Genomic DNA, 27,640 nt, shown 5'->3' with positions numbered 1-27,640 from the left:
TCGTATTCTTCGGGTCAAAATACATAAAAAAACTTGGGTAAGTCCATCTGAAAAAAGGAGGCCGTTGTACCCCCCCCCCTGGCGACAGGAATAAATTCAGAGATACGAAAAAATGTTTAAACATGAAATTGTATTGATGTAAATATAAAAATTGAGTGAATCGTAAATGCGTATTTACGATTCACACGCATTGTAAATGCGTATTCACGATATTTATATAGAACATTTTTTGATTAGACTGAATGTTTTTATCAACTTTTCTTGTCAAAATATAATAAAAAATTTCCACTCCCGAGATGGGGTGGCAACTACCCCTATGGTAAAAGCGCCTTTCGGCATCATATAGATTTTGATCCTTGGACTATCCACTACTTATTCTCAAATTTTCAAGCAAATCGATCCATTCTGTAAAAATTGCAAGGTGAAAAGCTTCGGTTCCTGGACCATATATTTTTCAAATAATTCAAAGACTATATAAGTCAGTGAACTTAATATAAGGTACATTTAAACATATTCTCACTATTCAAAAACAACGATTTTGTTGTTAATTTTGCAATAACTTTTTTGTTTATTAACCGATTTTAATTTATCACGTATCATTTTGTATCTTGGTTTTTTCTGAAAAAGTTTTCTGTTGACGTCAAATCTGTAAATAGACAATTTTTTCAGTTATGAGCAAAATAATGAGTTTCATGTTTTGATTGATTATTTAAAACTAGTTTCAGTACAAAATTGATAAATCCCTAGATGATAGTATTTTTGTAATGTCTCATACTGTACATTTCAACTGTCAAACCCGTCTATACAATTGGGACGAAAAAAGGCCTATTTTTTACTAACTTGGTTGGCCTATTGAGTTTTTTTTATTTAACATTTTATCTAGCTATTTGATTTATTCTGCTTTTTCCTTCAATACGTCATTCTTAGATGTTGAGATGTGAGTTAAAATTGTTGTTAATTTCATTGCCAAAATGCTTCTCTTCTTATTAGGTATTATAAATATTAGAACTATTCTTATTTGTTGTATAGAAAAAACTTAAAACAAGACTAACAACGCTAAAAACGTATATAATAGCAAAGCAAACTGGAAGTACAAGAACTGGAAACTGTTAACAACGTACCAGAGACGAGAAAATTCTACCAGAAATTAAACAAAATACTAAAAATGCTTATGCTTAGACTATGCATGTATAGAAATAAGAACGAAACCGTAAGAACTGACCAATAACAAATCCTGAAACAATGTGATGAAAACTACAAATTACGATTAAATAAGACCAATAACGAAATTATCGAAATATAGACATGAATGACTACAGATAACAGTTGAGTAAATCACAAAAAACTCAATTGGCTTTAACAGTGTCCTACATAAGGATTTTAAACACCTTACAATCAATAAATTTAAAGTCATTATAAAAAAAATATCTTCTGAGATTTGCTTTTTACTCTGTTAGAGCGAGGTCCCATTAGTGCGTTGCGCTACGTTGCGTTGCGACGTCGCAACGGAACAACGCATCGGAACGAGGCCCCATCAGTACGTTGAGATGCGTCGCGTCGATCAGTTGCGATGTTTCAACGGATCGACGGACAAGGGTGTTGCAAGGCAGATGGCGCATACAATGCGTTCTTCAGTTACGACGTCGCAACGCAACGCACTAATGGGGCCTCGTCCCTGCGTTGTTCCGTTGCGACGTCGCAACGCAACGGACTAATGGGGCCTCCCCCTTAGTGAATATTTTTATCATTTTAAGGCAGTAAGCAACTAATATGAAGAGGTGCATAGTTGAAGATACTGAAAAGGATAGGAGAAGAAATCCAAAGAAGATCTGAGAAGCTCAGGAAAGAAATGTCTGTGAATTATAAATGTCTGTGATTTCTATGGTCCACAATAGAAACTTAAGACTTAAAGCGCTGGTTTCCTCGAAAGCGGTGCCGACAAACTGAGACCGTAACACTGCGATGGAATTCATCGCAGTGCTACGGTCGCAGTTTGTCTGTGCCGCTTTCGAGGAAACCAGCGGTTTAGGGAAGTCGAGTCCGCATAGAGATAAACACAAAAAGAGTTATGATGATTTGTCTGCAATAAGACTAGGTCAGTTACAGTAAAATGACTTAAACCTCTTCTAATGAGAAATAAGTTATTTAGATACAATAAGTTAATTAATTAATAACTGAAAATAACTCGTAAAATATTTGTTACTTACCCTTTCTTTCGGTGGAAAACTAATAAATGCTTGAGAAACGTTATAAACCATGGTTTTTCTTTCTTCTCCATGCCACCATTGTGCGAAACATATTCTAAATCTAGCAAATCCATTCAACTCCCATGAATATGTGTAGTTCTTTATCGTTTTTCGATTACATAAGCACATATTGTTCTACAAGAGAAAAATTAATTTGTATTTAGTTTTGCCACCTTTTTATAACTGAGGTTATATTTGTTGAAGACTAAAATGTCACATTAAAAATGTAAAAACATTTTTAATTGCGTTGCAACCCGAAAATGCAGCAGCACTATATTCTAGTTCAATTGGAGAGTGCAGGAACAGTCTATACCGGTTTCGGGGATATTTTGCCCTTCATCAGTAGACACATATCTTCTTCTCTCTGACTGAACCAGGATACTTCGACGCGTGCCGTCCCGGATTGCAACGAACGAAATGGCTGTGGTGTCGTAGCGACATCTGTTAAGGAACAAACTAAGTTCTCAATCTAGTAATAATAAACCGACAATAAATATCGTTCTACATACCACCATACATATCGTTTAAATGCCACAAACCCGACCAGTGTAAACCAACCCCATTCAAAGTGCGTCAAAAATATAAACCTCAACATCGCCACATACAATGCTCGGTCGCTCTCTAACGAAGAAATGGAGGAAGAACTTTCAAAAGTGAATTGGGATATTGTGGGTATCAGCGAAGTTAGAAAAAAAGGAGAGAATCTTATCTTACTCCCATCAGGCCATCTGTGGTACTACAAAGGAGAAGAGGAATCGGCAGTCGGAGGTGTCGGCTTCTTTATTCACAAAAAAATTGCAAACAGAATTGTGTCAATAAACCAGATACCAACAAGGGTGGTCTACTTAAACATCAAAATGAGCACCAGATACTTATATCCTAAAGTTCATTCAAGTGTACGCACCTACTACAGGCCATTCAGACGAAGAAGTCCAAATATTCTACGACCAAATATCCTGTGCAATCAAGGAAAATCCTGGCCACTTCTTAATAATAGGCGGTGATTTCAACGCCAAAGTAGGTACCAAGGAAGACCCCTCTGAAATAATATTGAGAAATTTTGGAAGCGAAGGCAGAAATGATAGAGGCAAACAACTGTTAACTTTTCTTTTGGAAAACAATCTCTATCAAATGAACAGCTTCTTTAAAAAGAAAAAACACAGAATCTGGACCTGGGAAAGTCCTGATGGAGAAACAAGGAACGAAATCGACTATTTCTTAACAAACAAAAAATAATTATTTAAAGACGTAAATGTGTTAAACCAGTTTAGTACAAGCAGTGATCACAGGTTAGTAAGAGCTAAAATAACGATATCGATCGAAAAGGAAAGACTCAAAATGATAAATAAGAAACACCCAAAGAAATGGGCAAAACCAACTAATATTCAGGAGTTCGAAAAATATATTAATGATACGTTGAAAGATACAACAACAGACATTAATATATTGAACAAACAAATAATCACCACAATACAACAGGCTCAAACTAAATATTGTCCAACAAACCAAAAAGATGAAAAACTAAGTCAGCCTACTAAAACCCTTATAGAACTAAGACGACAGATGAAAGGAGATAACAGTTCCAGCAAAGAAGCGCTAAATCAAATAAATAAGAAGATCACAAAGGCAATAAGAAAAGACATAAGAAACTACAATGTAGAAAAAACAAAACAAGCAATAGAGCAAAATAAGAACATGAAAGTTTTGAATAAAAGCGTACAAAAAGGAAAAATATAAATCAACAAACTTAGAAACAGAACTGGAAAAGAAACTACAAACAGAGATGAAATATTAACAATAGTCGAAGAATTCTACACAGAGTTATATAAATCGAGAAAAAAAGATGACAATACGCAACCTCCAATTACAGTAAAAACTTGGGTATTAAATCAAGGATCAGATCTAATGCCCGATATAACAAAAACAGAAATCAAAGAGGCTCTGAAGAAAATAAAAAATAATCGAACCCCAGGCGAAGATGGAATAGTATCAGAAGCACTAAAAATTGGAGGAAATATACTACCTACTTGAAAAAATTAAACTACTTTTCAATATCTGCCTTCACAACGCCAATATTCCAACAGACTGGAACAACGCTACTATGATTCTATTACACAAAGCAGGAGACAAAGCCAATTTAGAGAATTACAGACCGATTAGCCTCCGTAGCCATTTATATAAGTTATTTACGCGAATAATAGTTAAGAGAATGGAAAGAAAGTTAGAGACTTATCAACCAAGAGAACAGGCAGGATTCCGAAAAAGTTACGGAACAAATGACCATATACAAAGTATAAAAACCCTAATAGAGAAAGTAGTTGAAAAGAATAAACCTCTAGTTCTAGTTTTGTCGATTTTCATAAAGCATTTGACACAGTGGAGCTTAGCAAAATATTACAGGCGCTTAAAGAATGCAGGCTAGATTATAGGTATACAAAATTATTACACAAAATATACTTACAGGCAACAACCACTGTTAAATTACATACTAACAGTAATCGCATAAAAATAGAACGGGGGGTTAGACAAGGAGACTCAATGTCACCTAAACTTTTTAATACGGTCTTAGAACATGCTTTCAAGAGTTTGGATTGGATGACAAAGGGAATAAAAATATATGGAGAATACCTAAACAACTTACGTTTCGCCGATGATATAGTCATAGTAGCTGAGGATCTAGGTATGGCAAGAGAGATGGTACAGGAACTCGTTGTGGCTACAGAAAATGTAGGGTTAAATATAAACATCTCGAAAACAAAAATATTGACAAATTTGGTACCCAACCAGAACATCAGTATTGGTGGGAAGAAAATAGAACTCGTAGATAGATATAAATACCTGGGACATGAAATTACGATTGGCAGGGATAACCAGACTCATGAACTGAAGAGAAGAATAGGTCTTGGGTGGGCAGCATTTTGAAAACTGAGAGAAAATTTTAAAAGTGAGTTGCCCACATGCCTAAAGAGAAAGGTATTTGATCAATGCGTCCTCCCAGTATTGACGTACGGATCAAAAACACTTACCTTAACTAAAGCCTCGGCTACCAAACTAAGAGTCACGCAGAGAAGAATGGAGCGGTCAATGTTAGGAATAACTCTGCGAGACAAAATCAGAAACGAAGAAATCAGAAGAAGAACAAAGGTGACTGACGTCATCGAGAGGATAGCCAGGTTGAAGTGGAGATGGGCAGGACACATAGCCAGAATGACAGATGGGCGATGGACGAAGAGGTTATTGGAATGGAGGCCAAGAGAAGACAAGAGAAGCGTCGGTCGACCACCTACAAGATGGGCTGACGACTTAAGAAAGGTAAATAAAAACTGGATGAGAGCGGCGCAGGATAGATGGGGTTGGAGGGGAGGAGGGGAGGAGGCCTATGTTCAGCAGTGGACTTTTGAGGCTGGATGATACCACCATACTGAAAACAGTGGGAATCTTCTCTGGTAACAACCTCCGAGGCTTTTAAAAATTATAAGCCATACGGGTGCCAAGACGATCAGAAGATGAGCGATTTTAAAATTTTTAATTCACGTCCCATCTGCTCAGCATGGTAAAGCTTTAACAAGAAGATTTTCTAAGAAACTCCAAAAAGAGTAAATAAATTAAACATTAAAAATGTATATAAACATTTTCGAATTCATTACAACCCAAAAAAGCAGCAGCACTATATTTTAGTTCAATCAGAGAGTACAGGAAGGATCTATACCGGTTTCGGGGCTTTTTTACCCTTCATGCGTAGACACATAATATGCGTAGATCCCGCGTACCAAAAAAAAGTTGATTAATAGCAAGCTGAAAATTTGTTAATAGCTTAACGGTGTCTCGTCGGACAAACTTTGATGTATGTGTACACTGAAACAGGGGAAGTTAAAATTGTGCAACAGGTTAAAAAATTTGAACGTCAGACTACGAAAACGTCCCATGTATTTTGTCGCACAGAACTTCTAATTGATTTGTTACCCTTTCATTAAACTCTCATGCAAAAATTAGACTGGTATTTATCACCAACTGGGCAGTTTAATAAGTCCGACACGTAGAACATGTCAAATGACAGGTGATAAATAGCAGTCTGATTTTTGCATGATAGTTTAATGAAAGATTAACAAATCAGTTGAAAGTTCTGTGTTCTGTCCGCCAAAATACATGGGCGTAGTCTGACGTTCCAAATTTTTAACCTGTTCCACAATTAAAACTTCCCCTGTTCCAGTGTTCCCGTGCATCAAAGTTTGTCCGACTAGACTTCGTTAAGCTATTAACAAATTTTCAGCTTGCTATTAATCAACTTTTTTCGGTACGCGGGATCCAGGCCTATAATAGTATGGTATAAGTAGATCCAAACCCAGACATCCAAAGTGAAAGTTATCCTCCAACACCAAATTGTTATATATGGTCCACATAGTGTTCAGAAAAAAGTCACACCATTTTGAGCGTCGGGTTTGGGGGGTGAGGGGGGAGAAATCGGTAAATTCGTAGTTTTTTAAGTTTTTCGTCAATATTTCTAAAACTATGCGGTTTAGCATGAACAACCTTCTATACAAAAATGTTCTACATTAAATATGAAACAAAAAAGGTCCTATGCATAATCCTTCTAAAATGAACGGTTCCAAAGTTACGGAGGCAGTATAGTATTATTGGTCCAAAAAAGGCCTAACCCAGACATTAAAAGTAAAAGTTTTCCTCGAACACCAAACTGTTCTATATGGTTCAGATATTGTTCAGCAAAAAGTTACACTATTTTGAGCGTCCGGTTTGGGTGGGAGATGGGGGAGAAATCGGTAAATTAGTAGTTTTTTAAGTTTTTCGTCAATATTTCTAAAAATATGCTTTAGCGTAAACAATGTTCTATACAAAAATTTTCTACATCAAATTTAAAACAAAAAAGGTCCTATACATAATTGTTATAAAATCAACGATTCCAGAGTTACGGAGGATGAAAAGTGGAGGTTTTCGATACTTTTTATATGTTTTGGGCAATTTATAATATTTTTACTGATTGGAAAAAATTTTCTTGAACAGGATTTGCTATTTCAGTGGCCGATGGTCTGTTAGTGATAAGCCCTTGAAGAAACGTCAACCACACTACCCAAAATCATCATCAATTGCCCAAAAACTATAAAAAGTATCGAAAACCTCCACATTTCACCTTCCGTAACTCTGGAACCGTTGATTTTATAACAATTATGGATAGGACCATTTTTGTTTTAAATTTTATGTAGAACGTTTTTGTATAGAACATTGTTTACGCTTAAACATAGTTTTAGAAATATTGACGAAAAACGTAAAGAAACTACTAATTTACCGACTTCTCCCCCATCTACCCCCCAAACCGGACGCTCAAAATGGTGTAACTTTTTACTGAACAATATGTGGACCATATAGAACAATTTGGTGTTGGAGGAAAACTTTGACTTTGGATGTCTGGGTTACGCCTTTTCTTGGACCAATTATACTATACTACGTCCGTAACTTTGGAACCGTTCATTTTAGAAGGATTATGTATAGGACCTTTTTTATTTCAAATTTAATGTAGAACATTTTTGTATAGAAGGTTGTTCATGCTAAACCTCATAGTTTTAGAAATATTGACGAAAAACGTAAAAAACTACAAATTTACCGAATTCTCCCCCCTCTCCCGCCCCAACACGACGCTCAGAAAGGTGCGACTTTTTTCTGGACATTGTGTGGACCATATAGAACAATTTGGTGTTGGAGGATAACTTTCACTTTGGATGTCTGGGTTATGTCATTTTTTGAATCAATTCTATCATACTATAATATCCTCTTATCTCTGACTGAACCAGGACACATTGACGTGTGCCGCCCGGATTGCAACGAACGAAATGGCTGGGATGTCGTAGCGACATCTGCTAAGAAACAAACTAAGTTCTCAATCTAGTAATACATAAACTTACAATAAATCGTTGTACATAATACCACCAGACTGACAACAGTGGAAAAGTTCTCTGGCAACAACTCTTTTAAAAATTGTAATCCATACGGGTGCCTAGACGATCGAAAGATGAGGGAATTTTAAAATTTGTAAATTACGTCCCATGTGCTTTATACATTAATACTCTTTTTGGAGTACTTAGGAAACCTTCTCGTTGGAGCTTTACCACGCTGAGCAGATGGGACGTGAATTACAAATTTTAAAATTCCCTCGTCTTCTGATGGTCTTGGCACCCGAATGGTTTATAATTTTTAAAAGCCTCGGAGGTTTTTACCAGAGAAGTTTGCCACTGTTTTCAGTATGGTGGTATGTAGAACGATATTTACTGTCGGTTTATGTATTACTAAATTGAGAACTTAGTTTGGGACTAAAATGTGATTTTAGAACATTTATTGATATGTTTAACGGATCATTATGTATCAATACACCAGAAATGTATATCAATAAATATGTACAGTATACAGTCCAAATAATGCTAGATTGAATATGTACACGATCTTATCATTAATTATACACCAAGGTAAAAATAACCTTTTTAGTTCACCTTCTTTTTCCTGTTGTTCCTCAGTTTTTTTCTTTTTGGGGGGTCATTGTTCCTTACTTTTTTTCTCTACTCATTTCTGTCCTTCGTGTCTTCATTTAAACCTTTTTGTTGTTCCTCAGTTTTTTCTTTTTTGGGGGGTCATTGTTCCTTACTTTTTTTCTCTACTCATTTCTGTCCTTCGTGTCTTCATTTAAACCTTTTTCTCTCTCTCAAGTCCTTCCATCTTCTCCTCGACTTTCCTATACCTCTCTTTCCGTCAACTTATAACGGGTGTATCATTTCCGGCTTGGTCTGTGTGTGTGTTCACAAAGAGAGGATGGCATATTCCTGGCTTGGTGGCATTAGGTTTTTTGTCTTTTTGAGAATGTAAATATTTGTGATCTCATATATCGACACTTGTTTTAAATTTAAATTTTAAAATCAAGTCGTGGACATCCTTAATTCCCGTATACTTGTAGCGTTGACTGATAAATATACTATACTCCGTATTTATCAATCAACGCTTGTAGCATCTTGTAGTTTCGCACTTAAAACATAAATTTTATTTTTCCGTCACAATTGTGTTTTTGCAAATTGTCATTTTCAGTGAGTTTGATATTGATCCTGCAGACCTCTTATTATTGTCACTTCACCAATCATCTTTAATTACATACATGAGGTAGGAAAATATGTGAGAGAAAAAAGGGGTATGAGGGAAATCCTTGCTTTTAGGCTTCTATTTAGCCTCTTCGAGGAATGATCTCAGAGTTTGAATTGGTTTGGGTGATTTGTAAATGCAAGGTATGTAGAAATACTTCTAACGTTAGAAAATTACGTATTACTTTATTCGGCATCATTGTTAATAAACATTTATAATTAATTTGTTAATTTTTGGCATACGCTTTTTTATTTTTCATTTTTTCATTTCTACCGTTTTTCATTTCGACTGCAATGTCTGATTACATTTTTTTCAGGTTTAGCTAAATTTTTATTACTTTTAATCTAATTAACTAGATAACACCGAACAAAAATTTAGGAGTCACGTTTTTAGCATGGTATAACTAGATCAAAACCCAGACATCCAAAGTGAAAATTATCCTCCAACACCAAATTGTTCTATATAGTCCACATAATGTTCAGAAAAAAGTCACACCACTTTGAGCGTCGGGTTTGGGGGGGAGAGGGGGGAGAAATCGGTAAATTCGTAGTTTTTTTCAATATTTCTAAAACTATGCGGTTTAGGATGAACAACCTTCTATACAAAAATGTTCTACATTAAATTTGAAACAAAAAAGGCACTATGCATAATCTTTCTAAAATGAACGGTTCCAAAGTTACGGAGGTAGTATAGTTTAATTTGTCCAAAAAAGGCCTAACCCAGACATTAAAAGTAAAATTTTCCTCCAACACCAAATTGTTCTATATGGTCCATATATTGTTCAGTAAAAAGTTACACCATTTTGAGAATCCGGTTTTTCGTCAATATTTCTAAAAATATGCTTTAGCGTAAACAATGTTCTATACAAAAATTTTCTACATCAAATTTAAAACAAAAAAGTCCCTATACGTAATTGTTATAAAATCAACGATTCCAGAGTTACGGAGGGCGAAAAGTGGAGGTTTTCGATACTTTTTATATTTTTTGGGCAATTTATAATATTTTTACTGATGTAAGAAATGATGAAAGAAATTTTCTTTAACAGGATTTGCTGTGGTCGATGGTATGTTAGTGATAATCCCTTGAAGAAACGTCAACCTCGCCACCCAAAATCAGCATCAATTGCTCAAAAAATATAAAAAGTATCGAAAACCAACACATTTCACCCTTCGTAACTCTGGAACCGTTGATTTTATAACAATTATGGATAGGACCATTTTTGTTTTACATTTTATGTAGAACGTTTTTGTATAGAATATTGTTTACGCTTAAACATAGTTTTAGAAATATTGACGAGAAACGTAAAGAAACTACTAATTTACCGACTTCTCCCCCCCCCCCCCAAACCGGACGCTCAAAATGGTGTAACTTTTTACTGAACAATATGTGGACCATATAGAACAATTTGGTGCTGGAGGAAAACTTTTACTTTGGATGTCTGGGTTAGGCCTTTTTTGGACCAATTATACTATACTACCTCCGTAACTTTGGAACCGTTCATTTTAGAAGGATTGTGTATAGAACCTTTTTTATTTCAAATTTAATGTAGAACATTTTTGTTCATGCTAAACCTCATAGTTTCAGAAATATTGACGAAAAACGTAAAAAACTACGAATTTACCGACTTCTCCCCCCTCTCCCCCCTCTCCCCCCAAACCCGACACTCAAAAAGGTGTGACTTTTTTCTGAACATTATATGGACCATATAGAACAATTTGGTGTTGGAGAATAACTTTCACTTTGGATGTCTGGGATATGTCATTTTTTGAATCAATTATATCATACTTACATTTTCTTTTTGTGCAGCCTATATTTTCCATTATTTGATCTGCAGTTTTCTTGCATCTTTTCCTCCAGTTTTTTTATGTTTTTACTTCTATTTTAAACCCTATATGTTGGTCTGTAAAATTGGTTATTGCCTTTTTTAATTTGTTTATGTTTATTTTGTCAAATTAGATATGCAGATGGCAATCCGATCATGGCTGAAAGTATCGAAGATCATTAATTCCTTATAGATTGAGTCATTAGAAAATGCTCCAATAACCGACTGGACATAAATACATCAAAGACAAAGTTACTTGTGGTTAGTAGACAAAACGTTAGCTCTATGCAAGTAATTTTCAACAATTAACGGATTACAAAACTTAACCATTTTAAATACCTAGATGTTGGATAAACAAAACACTAAAGCCTGCTGAATAAATTAAAACTTGTATAGAAATTGAAAGAGAAGCATTTTTCAAACATGGACCTATACTATGCAGTTCTCAGCTGAACTTATAAGAAATTACTTATAAATTCCTAAAATTGTATGTATATCCTGTATTACTATACGGATGTTAAACTTGGATCACGAAGGTTAAAATAATGAAAAAATTAGAAGCCTTCGAGATGTGGTCATATCATATTTTAGAATGCTCAAAATATTATGGGTTAGACATATTTCACGCATACATCATGTTGTTTAGAAAGTGCTTTAAATATTTTTGGGAACTGAGGGATGCATCAATAAATAAGCATTATTTGATTTTAGGCTGTTCATCATAGTCAATAAATAAGGATTATTTGATTTTAGGCTGTTCACCATAGTCTGTGTATATAAAGTAAACCAGTTATTCACAGTTCTTTACTTTTTACAGAACGGAACAAGATATTTACAAAATTGACAATTTTTATAATAATCTTACCTGCACTTTCAAACAAACACACAGTGAATCAAATAAAAGCTCAATTGCAACTAAAATCTGGACAAAATGTATTACTTACTAAGATAAGATAATGAAAATTTGATAAACCCTCAAAAATTAATTAATATCGGCATAGTTGCTAATAAAATTACCCAGTAGGATGTAGGTATTTATCTACATTAAAATAGGGGAATTGAATTAAATATAATTAGAATTGATTAGAATTGACTTCAACAGCCATCACGAAATGTGGAAGTACACCACGAGTGATGAAACTGGAGAGGCACTAGTAGAATGGTCCGAAGAGCAAAACACATATCTAGTTTTTGATGCCAAAGATAGAGGAACATTTAAATCAGCTGCATGGAGAAAAGAATATAACCCAGACCTATGTTGTGTCTCATAAGATACCAATGACAGACCACTAACAACTGCGAGAAGTGTCCTTGCAGACTTCCTACATACTCAACATCTTCCTGTGCTTATCACCATCGGAATATCAATTCCAATAATTAGATCATATCCTCGACCCAGGTGGAATCTTAGAAAAGCAAACTGGAAGAAGTTCTCTGAACAACTAGACCGGACCTTGAGCTGGGTTCCTCCAACCATCAAACATTACGAGAGGTTTGTGGGTGCAGTAATAAGCGCTGCCAAGGATACCATCCCTAGGTGGTATCGTAAAGAATATGTGCCCGGGTGGACTGAAACATGTAAAAACTTATACGCGAAGTTTCTCGAAAGTGGTGACCGAGAAATAGCTGACGAGCTTTTACACAACATCGATACAGCTAGACGCCAAAAATGGATAAAGACTGTCGAAAACCTTGACTTAAAAAAATCAAGCCGGCAGGCATGGTCCCTGTTGCGGAAAATTGGAGGAGCTAACCAGCTGGAATCCAGAGAGTCTAAAATGTCTTCTAACAAGGTTGCCTCCCATATTGTATCTCTATCCAGAGCTCCACGAGATTGAACACATACTGCCAACGTGAAAAGAGACTTAAGAGCATTAAAACAAACGAACAAAACGAACTCCGAATAGTCAGCAAGAATATTTATTTCTGAAATCACACATGCGCTGAAAGAAATGAAATCAGGTAAAGCACCTGGGTTTGATGGTATCCATCCTGAGTTCTTGATGCATAGTGGTGCATACACGAAACAGTAGCTTGCAACGTTCTTTGATTATATACTTCAGTCAGGTAACATTCCTTTCTCACTTAAGCGAACAAAGATAATTGCAATTCCGAAACCAGGCAAATCAAACGATAAGCCAGAAAACTACCGCCCCATAGCTCTACTCAGCATGGTATATAAACTATTAGAAAATCTCCTCCTCAGCAGAATTAGTCACAGGATACTAGAAAATGTCCCCATTGAACAAGCTGGCTTCCGCCCTCATCGAAACTGTACGGACCAAGTTCTTTCATTAACAACTTTTATAGAAGCTAGTTTTCAAAAGAAACAAAAGACAGCAACAGTATTCATAGATCTAACAGCAGCATTTGATACTGTTTCGAGACAGGGATTAATATATATATATATATATATATATATATATATATATATATATATATATATATATATATATATATATATATATATATATATATATATATATATATATAAACTGGCCCGTATTATCCCCTGCAGAAAGATAATTAACCTCATTGACAACATGTTGACAAACAGAGCCTTCCAGGTTATAATGGGAAAGGAGACGAGTAGACAGATGAAACTTAACAATGGCTTTCCACAGGGTTCTGTCCTTGCCCCCTTACTTTTCAGCCTCTATATTGCTGACATGCCTGAAACCGAATCTCGGAAGTTTGGATATGCTGACGACTGGACCCTTGCAACAAGCCACCGATCTTTAGAAACTACAGAAATCACTCTCACGAATGACCTACCCATCCTCAGCGAATACCTTAAGAAATGGAGACTACAACCAAGTACTACAAAAACTGAAGTATCAGCTTTTCATCTCAACAACAAGCTGGCAAACAGAGAATTGCGAGTGTATTTTAATAACAAGCTGTTAAAACACAATAAATACCCGAAATGCCTTGGAGTTACTCTAGATAGAACGCTCACATTCAGAGAACACCTGACGAAAATAGCAGCAAAATTGAAAACACGCAACAATATAATACAGAAACTCTGCGGCACTACATGTTGGTCCACAGCATCAACTTTAAGATCCTTCTGCTCTTGGCCTGATATATCCGGTGGCAGAATACTGTGCACCAGTGTGGCTAAATAGCAGGCATATCCACCTGGTCGACACTCAACTAAACCGTGCTATGCGTATGAAAACAGGCACAATTAAGCCCATCCCTACAATGTGGCTACCCACCCTTAGTAATTTAGCACCACCCAACCTACGCCGCGAACATGCATTGGTTAAAGAATATAACAAAATAATGGACAGTCGCCAGCTTCTAGTCCACAACGACATCCCCGATATTGTTGGAAACCGTCTGCGATCCAGGTTACCCCCTCTACAATCTGCTCAAGCGCTGCAGCAATCCAACTTTGACTTAAATACCCGATGGAGAGAATATTGGGAAAGTAAGACAGATCCGCATTACCATAGTCTACCGGACATCATAGAAAAACCTAGCGAATTTGAACGTCCCCGTAAGATTTGGGCAGCCCTTAATCGAATTCGAACAAACTGTGGAAGATGCGCCGACTCCCTCTACAGATGGAGTAAACTTCTCTCGCCTTCTTGTGACTGCGGCGCTGCAATACAGACGATCAGACACATTGTTTAGGACTGCCCACGCAGTGCATACACAGGTGACCCTATAGACTTTGTAATGGCAACCGAAGGGTCAATCCAATATATAAAAAAACTGGACATCTGTTTGTGATGCAATGTATAATGCATAAATCTAAATATATTCTGTGATGTACTTAAGCCATACGCTAAATAAAATAAAAATGCCTTATATTGTGGCAACTATAATATTATAAAGTATATATACCAATATTCACCCCATTACAGAAGATACTGGGACATTCATCTATACAATCGATACTTCTATTGCTGAGCAAACAGACTTTTTCCAAAATAAAGATAAAACTGACCAAAGCCGTGAAGTGTGCTTCTTTCATTTTCGTAATAGAGCAACCATAAAACTAAACATTTAATAAATTTAGGGCCGGTTGATCGAACTCTAATCAAAAATGATCATTATCAAATATTTAATTACTGTCACCAACTGTCAATGTCAACTTTGATAGGGTTGCTGAAAACATAATTATTGATTACAATTATGAAATTAGTTAATCAATTATGTTAATAATTGTTATGTTAATTGATTAACTAATCTCATAATTATAATCAATTATGTTTTCAGCAACGCAATCAAAGTTGACATTGACAGTTGGTGACAGTAATTAAATATTTGATAGTGATCATTGTTAATCAGCGTTCGAACAACCGGCCCGTATGTGGCAAAAATTTTGATAACTGCTTTACCTTAATACCTCGGAAGTACTTTTGACTATACGTTATCATTCAAAGATCGCTGTTGGAAACTAAAAGACAAATTAACAACCAGAAGTATTGTTTTTTTATATCATAAAGTTTTTCTGGGTAAAATATGAAGGTTCTAAGTGTAGCATAAATGGTTGAAAAACGTAAAATGCAAATACTTGGTTTTTTATGGTTTTTTCGCAATTATTGCTATTTTGCAACAAATGTGACAATTTTTAAAACTTATAACTAATCCTATATAGGGCTTTTCATCGATTGTCATTTGTTTCGAGCTTCTGTCATGTGTCACATAATATTAATGTATCTACGTCATACGTCTTTGGTTTGTATCATTAGTATTACCAATAACGTATGACGTAGATATATTAATATTATGTGACACATGACAGAAGCTCGAAACAAATGACTGTGAATGAAAAGCCCTATTGTAGGAAATTTAATTACGCAACTTTTATGTTAGAGCAACTTTTCTCGGAAGTGAATATTATAAAGTTATAATCAAAAAACGAAGAAAAAAATCTAATGTTTCCTTCATTTTTTGACATTTTGCTTATTTAAACAATATTCTGGACCTTTTTGAGTGGGAGGATAACTCAAATTTTATTATATGAGTTAATTTTAAGCAATTTCTGCAAAAAATATGAGTCACCTCTCAACATCCATCTCAAAACAGATGCGCCCTGGACTATATTTAAACAGACCAGATTTGATATAACCCAAATGGACAAGTAAATAACATCAGAGGATTCGTTAGCTCCTAAATCTCTAATCATCTGATGGTGTTATTGTTTACTATCTCAAAAATAGATTACAACTAATCAGAGATATGTTTTTGAACGTAATAAGTTGCTTTGAAATTTAGCTTAATGACTGCCGAGGCCGACGCGACGACATCTGATATTACAATTTGGGAATTATAAATTTGGGAATTTTTATTTTGGGAAGTTAAAGAATTAGAAGGATTGTACGTTGAATTGAAGTTACGTAGATTTGTGGGTGGACAAACTAAGAAAGCCAACCATTCCAGGTAGCCCAAAAGAATATTACAGACGTTCAATTTATACCTCTTCTAGACAATGTTTGTACCGATTTAACGTCAAGACTACATGCCACCTCACTGGAATGCTTGGGGCTACGGTATTATTCCCACACTTCTAACTGATTCCCAAGAAAAAAAAAGAAGTGAAACTATTCAAAAATTTGAAGAAAGCAGTGTTAAAGAGTTTTCACCTTTGATGGACGTTGGTGATACACAAACAAACATTATTCTATTTGAAGGTGAACTAGATTTATGGAGCAATCACTGGAAGAACGAAACGGAGAGAAATGCAAAACTGCAGATGAAGTAACAAGTAGGTAACAAAGGTGCTTGACGATTGTGACGCCAACACTTTTCCTGTAATCCACAACCTTCAAAAAACCTTCAAAAATTTGCTGATTTTTCGTTGTTAGACAAATAAGAATACTTTGAAAGTTTTGAATGTCTTTAGAACACTCAAAAGTGTGTAAATAGTGCCTTAAAACTCACCATTTTAATCCTAATTTTTTTAAATTTTCCCCCAAGTACCCCGTTATCCCCCAAAAAAAAAGTCCTGGACTGCCCTGGTGTGCAACTTTTATTATATATTATACAATTTGTGAAACCCCTGTATAAATTAATTCGTTAAAGGTAACTTAACAATAATTTTATAAAATTTATAGAATAATGAAATAATGCAGTTACTCGACTTATCCATTAAATATCGTCCTTACCTTTGACGCCATCAAAAGTTTAAGTAAACTTCTATGTTTTCCGATAAATTTTACAATAATTTTTTATTTTAATTGAACGTAGAAAATTTATTATACTCGGACAACAGTATCTAAACAGCTCTCTTATCAGGTAAATGTTTTTTCGGAAAATTGTGTACACCAGACACCAATTAGTTTATTTTTTCATTTGAAGTAATTTGGTGATAGTATTAAAGGTTAAAATTTTAAAAAAATCCAGGTAAGACTTATAGTACATTTTTTCACGGTTTTTGCTGTAAATTTTAAAGAGTCGCTTGGATTGACATGAAATTTGGCATAAACATAGCTAACATGCCAAATAAAAAAGTGATAGTGTGCCCATGTGTGCTTTTGCCCTGGGGGTAAGTTTCATCCCTTCTCGAGGGTGAAAAAACATACGTTCAAAATAAGTCCAGAATTCGATAAACTGACTAATTCTAAGCAACTTTTATTCTATAGAGTTTTTCACTAATACTTTTCTAGTTATTTGCCAGTGAATATGTTCATTTTTCAACAAAAAAAGACGATTTTTCGCAAATAATTCAAAAAGTATTTTATCGAAAAAACATTCTTAGCAAAAATATAGCCTGTAAAAAAGTGAACAAAATTGTGCATGCGTGAGGTCTCTAGATCTAATAGAAGCAGAGTTATAGCTAATGAAAAATAGGTTCATATTCGCCAAATTCCAAATATTTTAACGTGAAATATCCAAAGAATCAAGCACTTTTTGGGAAAATTCATTACGACTTTTAAGTGTTTAAAAAAGCTTCATTACTGTTTTTATAAAAAAAGTTTCTAGCATCAAATGCAAGCAAGTTACGCTCAAAATAAAGTTGGTCCCTTTTATTTTGGCAAAAAAAAATCGGGAGAATCATCCCCTAATTAGCAACTTAAATAAAATTAATCGTTACCGCTTCACAAGTTGCTTTACTTATGTTGTGTTTATATGATCTGTAAGTTTCATCGATTCAAAGAGCTTATTTTTAAAAAAATTTGGTTTTAAAGTAAAATTTTAAAAATTTTTGATTTTGAAAAATAGTTTTTTTTTCAAAATAATTTAAAAATTATTAGCGATACCAAAATTATCAAACAGTAAAAAAAAGTCGGCTTTGGTTTTCTGAATATTCTGTATTTTTTGTTTTTCTGTAAGACAAAAATTGGTGAAGATTTGGTGTTTCTAAATTTGCATACAGTCGTGATTAGTGGCTCGTTCAAGCCCTTTCAACTACAGCCCTTTCAAAAATAAGTACTTTGAACCGATGAATCTTACAGATCTTATAAACAATATATACACGAGTAAAGCAACTTGTGAAGTGGTAATGATTAAGTTCATTTGAGATGCTAATTAGGGGGTGATTTTCCCGATTTTTTGACTAAAAAAAGGGACCAACTTTATTTTCAGCGTAACTTGTTTACTTTTGATGCTAGAAATTTTTTTATAAAACAAAAATAAAGCATGTTTTAGACACTTTAAAGAAGTGGTAATGAGTTTTTCCCAAAAATTGCTTCATTTTTTTTTATTTCACATTAAAATATTCGATTTGGAATTTGACGAAGATAAACCTATTTTTCATTAGCTATAACTCGGCTTCTACTAGGTCTAGATACCTAATATATACATCTTTTTTTTCACTTTTTTACAGGCTATATTTTTGCTAAGAATGTTTTTTCGTTTAAATCCTTAGTTTTTGAGTTATTTGTGAAAAACCACCTAAGAAACCACTTCTGAAAAACCGTCCAAGAACGTAGTTATTTTGTTGAAAAATGAACATATTCACTCGCAAATAACTCGAAAAGTGTTGACTTGGTAAAAGAACTGTATAGAACAAAAGTTGCTTAAAATTAGCCAGTTTATCCATTTCCGGATTTATTTTGGACGTATAATTTTTCATTCCCTAGAAGGGGTAAAACTTACCCTCGATGCAAAAGCACACATCGGCATAATATCACTTTTTTTCTTTGACTTTAAAAGCAATATAAGCGGTTCTTTAAAATTTAGAGGTTTTGCAATACTTCACGGTTAGCGAAGTGTTTAAGTGTTTAAGATTAACGAAGTGTTTCATGTAACATCATAAGGTAGTAAGTAGTTCTACTTACTCTACTCTAAATTATACAATACAAACAAACTGTATAACTCCAAAAACAAAACACAATCTTATCATACGAAATTAAAAATTATTTCACTATATCTTTCTACCTTTTCTATCCAGACCTCTTCCCCATATTTATTTGTTACTTTTTCTAGTTTCTTCTATTGTGTGCATTGTTCTTCCAATCTTCTACCTTTATACTTTATAAGTTTCCTTTGACATTATTAGCATATATTTGTTGCGGCCTTTCTCTTTTTCTATTTTGTACTGGTTTTGTGCTGGACTAAAATTGTGGCATTCTTTCACTTCCTATTATTTATCTACATATTGTAAGCAATCTACGCATTTTAATTTTATAAACTTTGTTATTTCTACATGTTCTTCATAGAATTTATCATCTTTTGTCTTGTTTTTCACCCCATTTCTTTATTTACTTCATGACTTCTCCGTAAAATGATTTTAGCATTTATAGCTTTCTAATGTTTTCTCGATGTAACACATATTCTATATTTTTATACACTGTTTGCAAAATATGTTTACTCTTGTACCTACTACAGTTATAATGCGATTAATTCCTTGGAGCAAACATTCAGTTACAAGTTTAAGACTGGTAATTAAACTCATATATCTATGGTTTCTGGTTATTTTGACAGGGCCTTTATAATGAATATTTTATTGTGTTTTTTTTTGTTAATTAGTGCTGTTCATTGCTCCATCATTTCTGCCTCACAATATTACAAAATTTTATTTGATATCTTATCTTTACCTGAAGCTTTACTATTACTTAGCCTTTAAAGTATTTTTTTGCTTGTGTATATTAATTTCTTCATTTGTGATAGTTTTTGGTGGTTTTTGATTTAACGTTATTTTAATAATAATGTTACATATAATATATAATGATGTGTGAATAATCTACGAAGTAAATTTACTGAAAAGATCGCCAAGTACAGAGATCTGGAAATTCAAATACGAAGGCAATGGAGAATGCAAAGTACCCAGACGATACCGATTATTATGTCTACTACTGGAGTCATTCCGAAGACCCTCCACGAAAACATAAAAAAGCTGGGTCTAAATGAACACCTTTATAAGACCATGCAGAAAGCTGTACTACTCGCGACGGCCAGATGCGTACGAAAATTTCTGGGAGAAACTCCAGCATACCAAGTCACCTAGGGCTCGATAACACGGAAAGAGTCCCACCAGAGCTCAATCCTTTTGATACCGTAGGTATCTGGGATGAGTCAATTTTCCCCTTAGAGGGAGTGTGAACCGTATGGCTAAATCTGGATAATGTGTGTACGAACTATTGGTTGACATCAGGAAAGATGTTCCCTGAAACGGAGGGTTCATTACTGGCCATTCAGAATCAGGTTATACCAACTAGAAATTACCTGAAATATATCATCAAAGACCCTCAGGTTCAAAACGACAGATGCCGATATGGATGTCAAGCCCAAAAAACCATCCAACATCTTACAGGGGGCTGCCAGGCATTTGCTGCAACTGAATACAAGTAACGGCATGAAACAGTGGGAAAAATCCTTCCATCAAGAGATAGCAATCAAGCTGGGACTTCTCCAAACGGACCATGTCTTGTATTATCAATACGTCCCCGAGAGTATGCTTGAGGATGGCAACTACAAGCTATACTGGGACCGCACTGTGCTCACAGACCAAACAGTGGCACATAATAGACCAGATCTCGTACTAGTTAATAAATTACCAAGACAAACAACACTAATTGATGTGGCGATACCTAACAACAATAATCTACGTAGTAAATTTACTGAAAAGATCGCTAAGTACAGAGATCTGGAAATTCAAATACGAAGGCAATGGAGAATGCAAAGTACCTAGATGATACCGATTATTATGTCTACTACTGGAGTCATTCCGAAGACCCTCCTCGAAAGCATAAAAAAGCTGGGTCTAAATGAACACCTTTATAAGACCGTGCAGAAAGCTGTACTACTCGCGACGGCCAGATGCGTACGAAAATTGTTGGGAGAAACTTTAGCATACCAAGTCACCTAGGGCTCGATAACACAGAAAGAGTCCCACCAGAGCTCAATCCTTTTGATACCGTAGGTATCTGAGATGAGTCAATTTTCCCCTTAGAGGGAGTGTGAGCCGTATGGCTAAATCTGGATAATGTGTAATAATGTTCAATAATGTGTGGTAATGTAATATATATATATATATATATATATATATATATATATATATATATCCGGGGTGTCATATCGGCTGACGCCGCATCCCCACACCTAACCGCCATCTATTTCTATCCTGGGCATCTTCCTCTTCCAAATCTCGGTGTTCCATGGCCTTCCTTATCGTGTCATTCCAGGATAGTCTTGGTCTTCCCCTTTTCTTCCTACCTGGGGGTTTCCATTTCAGGAGTTTCTTTGGCCATCGTTGGTCGTCCATTCTAAGTAAGTGACCGAACCATTTTAGGCTTCTTCTCTCGAGCCTGTCTACCGCTGTATCGTGTGCCTGCATCCTTCTTCTTATTTCTTCGTTACGTATTCTGTCCAATCGGGAGATTCCAGCGCTTCTACGTATGTAGTCCATTTCCACAGCATTGATCCTTCTTCTGGACTCTGCTGTTAATGTCCAGACTTCGCTTCCATACATGAGTACCGATTCCACAAATGTGTAATGTAATATAATAATGTGTAATAATAATCCTCTGTATACAGATTCTTTAAATAGTCAATCTACATAATATCTTTTTCTATACCTTTATTTATATATTTACTGTTAATTCTTCGTACAAGTGCATATGTTTTATTGCTTATTTTTTGCTTATGTAAAACAACTGAGTATTTTACGTTGCAGATGATTTGTTTTAATTTATCTATATTTCGCTGATAGCTTTCTTAGTGTTCTAAGATGTTGTATTGAATTTTTGGCCAGCTTACTTAAACTAGATTAGATTAAATTATGGCCATGCAGCCTCTCCACACTTCGATCTATTGTCAATACGTCTGATGAAGTTGATTAGCCTCCTAGTTGACTTATTTCCTATGTCAGAGGGCGGGAGAATGATCTCTTCTAGGAATTTTAGTCGTTTGCAGAACAGTGCTACGCAGTTGTTTAATATGTTCTGTCGTTTCTTTTTCGTTGTCACAGAAACGACAGTTCTCACCAAGGTTCATAAATAGACAGGTTGCATGGTAACTTTCCACCAATCAGCGTCGAAAATCTAATGGCGGGAGTGACGTCACCCAGAATGCTGCATTCAAATGCATTCACTTCACTCATTGAAATGAACTCGGAAAGTAGGAATGTATTGAAAATGTGTATATTTAAAAAAAATACGTTTGCATTTTTAATGACTATTTATTTCATATATTCTTTAAAAAATGTGGTAGATACCTGTAGAGTTACAAAAATCATAGAATATAATTGCAATTAAATATATGCAGTAGAATAGCATTACTACTTTATTAAAACAGAAGGAGATTCTTTCTTGTGTATATATGGGACTAAATCATTGAAATATCCTAGGTATATTAATAATGGGTTGAATACAATTTACTTTTTTAAATGAGTAGGTATATAATAATTTTGAATTGGGGATAATGCATGTAGTACATTATTATAAATTCCTCCTAACATGTAAACCATGGTGAAAAAGAGATTCAACTAAAGATTTATGTATCAAAATTAGTAGTTTTTCCCTTAAGTTTAACATAAGAGCATCTGATTACGTTAGGTACTGGATTATAATATCTAAAACTATTAAAACATTATGATTCCATTCAATAGGTACCTGTGAAGTTTTACATTAACATATATTATAAAAAAATACAATTTCAGTGCAATAAAGGGAATTTTCCCCATTTTATATATTCATTTAGTTTATAATTGTTTATTCAAACGATCTTCAGATGGCTGCAATATTTGTTATAATTTTATATGAAACAATTACATATAATAGATCTATTATCTATACTTAGACTTAATTAGATATATTGTTCAATAAGTCTAAGCTGAAGAACCGCAAGAGACGTTACAGAACTGTAATGTCTCTATACAAGAATGTCCTTTACTATACAACACAGCAGAAAGAAAATCCAGTAAGTAAGTAGGTACTTAATATAAACACATTAAAATGTATCTTTAACACTTGTAAAAGAGTTTTGGGTTTAAGTTATTATACTAAAAACACTTAATGATATCTATAGATACATTATATCTCAAGATATAAACACAAATTAAAACACTAACGATATTTAATAACAAAATATAGCCTCCAAACCACGTATCCTATTATGTTTACAAACAATTCGTAAAATTGATCGTCTGGGTGACGTCACGATGACAATATTTCATTTGTCAATGTCAAAGTTACCATACAACCTATGGTATAGGGACCTTGAGTTCTCACTATCTGATTTGCCATTTTTTTTATGATATCTCAGAGGGCAGTGAGCAGTGAGCAGTGAGAAGGCCAGTGGCTATTTTCATATCTTTTTTACTCATTTCGAGACGGTTTGTTAGAGAAGGCGGTTTGTTAGAGAAAGCGATACTTTTATGGGTCTTTTTGCTTGCCTTTGTCCTGGTTTGTTATGTCAATATAGTTGTAGTTAATTGAGTTCCCAAGTCCGCAGTTCCTCCCTGATGTGGCTTTTCGATAGTCCACAGAAGGGTTCTGGACCTTGGAATAGGGTATTAGTCCCTGCAGTTCCCTTGTGACCTGGCACCCACATCAAATTTTAAATTCATCCTTATATCATCTCGTACACCTTAGGGTAAACCGAGTAACTGATTATACAGGGTGTTTGGTAAAGAATAGGCCATAACTTAACCTTAGATTCCTGAGGTTAAAATAGGTAGATTTAAGCTAACTTACCTTAGTACAAAAGTTGATAATAACCGAAATACAGGGTGTCAAAGTTAAACTTTTATTTTATTTATTTTTGAATATTTCCTGACAGGCATTTGACAACAACACGAAATTTGGTAAGTGGTGCTGGTACTGTAAACCCTACTAAATAATGTTAAACAAACGTTTCTGGCTACTACCAGAGGCGTACGACGGGGGAACGTTAATCGTTGGATTCTCCCCCAATACTAACTGTGATTATTCTGGTTGTTAGCATTTACTCATTTCTATGTAGTAATCGACTAGTTTCTCTATTGTTTTTAAGAGAAAGTATGTGACGCATATGGGGCGATAAAACGTCGGTTTGTCTATAGGACGTTTTCCCGTCTTTTGCATCTCTCCTAGTTTTTGGAATGTTACCTAGCACAAGCCTTGCTATGAGAAGCCGCTGTAGTTGCGGATGTATTTGCATGAACTCTTCGTGGAGTAAAGCAAGAAATATTCCATCCTTGCTCTGGGATTTAAAAGGTTTAAATATTTTAACGGCCCATTCCATTTTGTTTTTTGTAATGATTTTCTCCACTAGTTGCCTGCCAGATCTGTTGAGGCCCTTTGTAGCTCCTGCCAGCTGGATGCTTTGGGGTTCATCTTCTAGTATTTGTTGAGAGCCAAGAAAATGAGTCTTCAAAAGCTCTCTAATAGTTTTAGTTAGGCTCACAGTATAGTCACCATTCGGCTTTTTAATCAATCCGATTTCATTTATGTGATGTTTTGAGAGAGTCTTTTGTGATCTTTTGAGAGAACCTTTAGGGGTCATTGTGCAGGGGCTAATTCTCTTATCCCTTCACACAGTTTCTTCCTAAGAAATATATTACTTTGGTATTTACCACTTTATCCGTAGGTACTTATTTAAATCTTTCGCAAAATTGACAAGAACGTGGGATACTTTATTTAAAAAAATAATTTAAAATATTATAATTTAAAATATTATGTTATTTTATATTCAATGGGTTTACATGCAAGACTTTTATTATCTAAAAAATGTAATTTATAATTCTTTTGAAAGTTTGTTGATTCTAAAATTTTGAAAAAATTGGGTGAAGTCACTGTAGACAGCAATTGATTGGATCTCGTCGCATGGCGACTGGTAAAATTACTAGTTCTAAATAAAAAAGGTCTTTTGACGAAAGATGACGATTTTCAAGGCTTTAAAACACAAGTAAAAGATATCATTTTTGAAATTACGAAGTACCCAAATTCTAGTTCAATTATTCTTCGATCAGGGAATAATTTTTGGCATGTTTTATTCTACAATATAATTTTTTAATTGGTAATGAGGTAGGTTGCCAGCGATCAGGCTGCATTAACAACTAAAAACAATGTTTTAAAATAAAATAAGTAGAACTAAAATCAAGAACTGATAGAATGAGCTTTGAACTTGAATTTAGATACTTCGCAATTTCAAAAATGATATTTTTTACTTATGTTTTTGAGCCTTGAAAATCGTCATATTCCGTTCTTTTTTCAGTTTTACATTGTTTATAACTCAAAAACGATCAATTTAAAAGAAAAGTTACAAAATACCTTTTTTGTTTATAATGATCCAAAATGATCCAAAAAATCTGAAATAATACCTGCCCGGGTTGACATTTTTTTTAATTTATAAAAAAAAATTATGTTTTAATTATTAATTATAGTCAGAACAAAATTAGATCGTCACCCTTTGTTTTATATAATTTTTACGATACTAAATTACATATCGAATAATTTTTATCCATTAAACAGATCGGTCCCGATTGATCTTATATCATAGGTATCTTAGACTAAAGTGGTTGTTTTATGTTTCAATGGAAAACTTGATTCATATGCCTTTAATGGCATTTTGAAGTTGTCCTGAGGCTCTATCTAGATTTTCACGTTTGTCGAGCGACCTATCGAGTTCCTCCATTTCACTCTCGAGACGCTCTTTAAAGCGTCCCAATCGGTCTGTTTTGGGACTCAATATTTTAAGGCCCTCCTCAGATGCGCCCAGCTCGAACCTTATGACATAAGTTCCGTATGATATATTGACGGTCCGACATTGAGGCTTCATTTGAGACAGGCCAATTGGATATTTTATTTTTTATAAACGAACTAGTCAGGGTTATATCAAAAATTTCTTTCCTAGTTGCGTTTATAAATTTATAAATTGCGGTGGTTTGTTACCTCTGTTTCCAATATCTAAGTTGTTAGCAGATACATACTTTAGGAGATACTCACCCGTTTTATTGATTCATGTGCTGCTCCATACTATGTGGTGTGAATTTGCATCGCAGCCAAGAATTAATTGTCTGTTCCTCCTCTTGCACCATCCAATGAGTCTTTGTACTTACCCTGGAGATGAATGGTTTTCATAATCACCTGGTAAATAGGCCGCCAAGGCAATAACAAATTGCCTCTTGTCTACTTCTGTTGGCATTTCCATTATTGCGGTTACCAAATCTTCCGTGCTGAATTCAGGAACAGAAACAAATTTAATATTATGCGAAAGCAGCAGCGCTGGTCTTGGATTACTAGTATTGGTACTGTAGAATACCCTACCTGATTTTATGTTAACTCCTTGTATTCACCCTCCATTAATCTAAGGTACCTGTAGGAGACCTATGTCCAGGTTGTCTTCAGTAAACCTTCTTCTAAGCACACTGGTAGCTGCTTTTGGATGTTGAAGGTTTATCTGTAGACACTTCCGCCTTTGGATTATTTTTGTAGGTGGGTTTGGGAATTTTTTAATTTCCTTTGACTTTTTTGTCCAGTTTCCCAGATTTTTTTGCATGTAGCTGATTCCTTGGAGTCAGACCTTTTCTTGTCTATCTTTTAGGATTCACCTTGAGCACATTTTTGCTCATCCGGGGCCTTAGACATCGTAGCGAAGTTTTGAGACTCACTTATTGTGGCTTGTTTTCTACCACTCTTTACTCTTAGGACCTAGGCCAGGGTAATAAGACAAAAATATACCCTGTTCGTGACACTTCATCAGCCAGAGTACTGAAGCGTTTTTTCGGTAGGAAATACCTATTCGCGGTGTGCAAGTACTCGGAAGGGATAAGCGAAACGATCGTGCGCGAATAGCGGAGAAATATTACAACTTTCTTAAATAATTCATATTGTCAATTGAAATTGTCAAATTGACGTACATTTCATATCTACTGTCATTTAAAAAGAAAAATTATATATTGCTTCACAATATTGATATGATATGCAATTATTATATAAAGGTAAATTTAATTAATTGTATTTTGCTTGCAGTACTGCATTTTAATAACTAATTTTATTTACTACATACAATTAATTACGTTTTAATATCATAACCTAAATCTTATTTTTTCTTCTTA

At 34.6% G+C, this 27,640-nt stretch overlaps 2 protein-coding genes across 3 annotated transcripts in view; one reads left to right on the top strand and one right to left on the bottom strand.

The window, feature by feature from the left end:
- The window catches only part of LOC126881345 (RIMS-binding protein 2), a 509,061-nt gene extending 506,686 nt beyond the window's left edge, over window positions 1–2,375 (bottom strand). Inside the window, exon 1 of the mRNA XM_050645576.1 lies at window positions 2,208–2,375. Within this exon, the coding sequence (XP_050501533.1) occupies window positions 2,208–2,375 (168 nt within the window). The remainder of the gene's footprint in view (window positions 1–2,207) is intronic.
- A 14,947-nt stretch (window positions 2,376–17,322) lies between these two features.
- The window catches only part of LOC114334084 (alpha-tocopherol transfer protein-like), a 131,874-nt gene continuing 121,556 nt past the window's right edge, over window positions 17,323–27,640 (top strand). Inside the window, exon 1 of one of the 2 annotated variants that reach the window (XM_050645581.1) lies at window positions 17,323–17,454. The gene's annotated coding sequence lies outside the window, so the exon portion shown is untranslated. Of the gene's footprint in view, window positions 17,563–27,640 lie in introns of both variants that reach the window. The other variant, XM_050645580.1, reaches the window with a different exon arrangement.

Source organism: Diabrotica virgifera, chromosome 3, assembly GCF_917563875.1.
Source record: "Diabrotica virgifera virgifera chromosome 3, PGI_DIABVI_V3a".
In the NCBI taxonomy this organism is placed as follows: domain Eukaryota; kingdom Metazoa; phylum Arthropoda; class Insecta; order Coleoptera; family Chrysomelidae; genus Diabrotica; species Diabrotica virgifera.
This window is presented reverse-complemented; position numbering and strand designations above follow the sequence as displayed.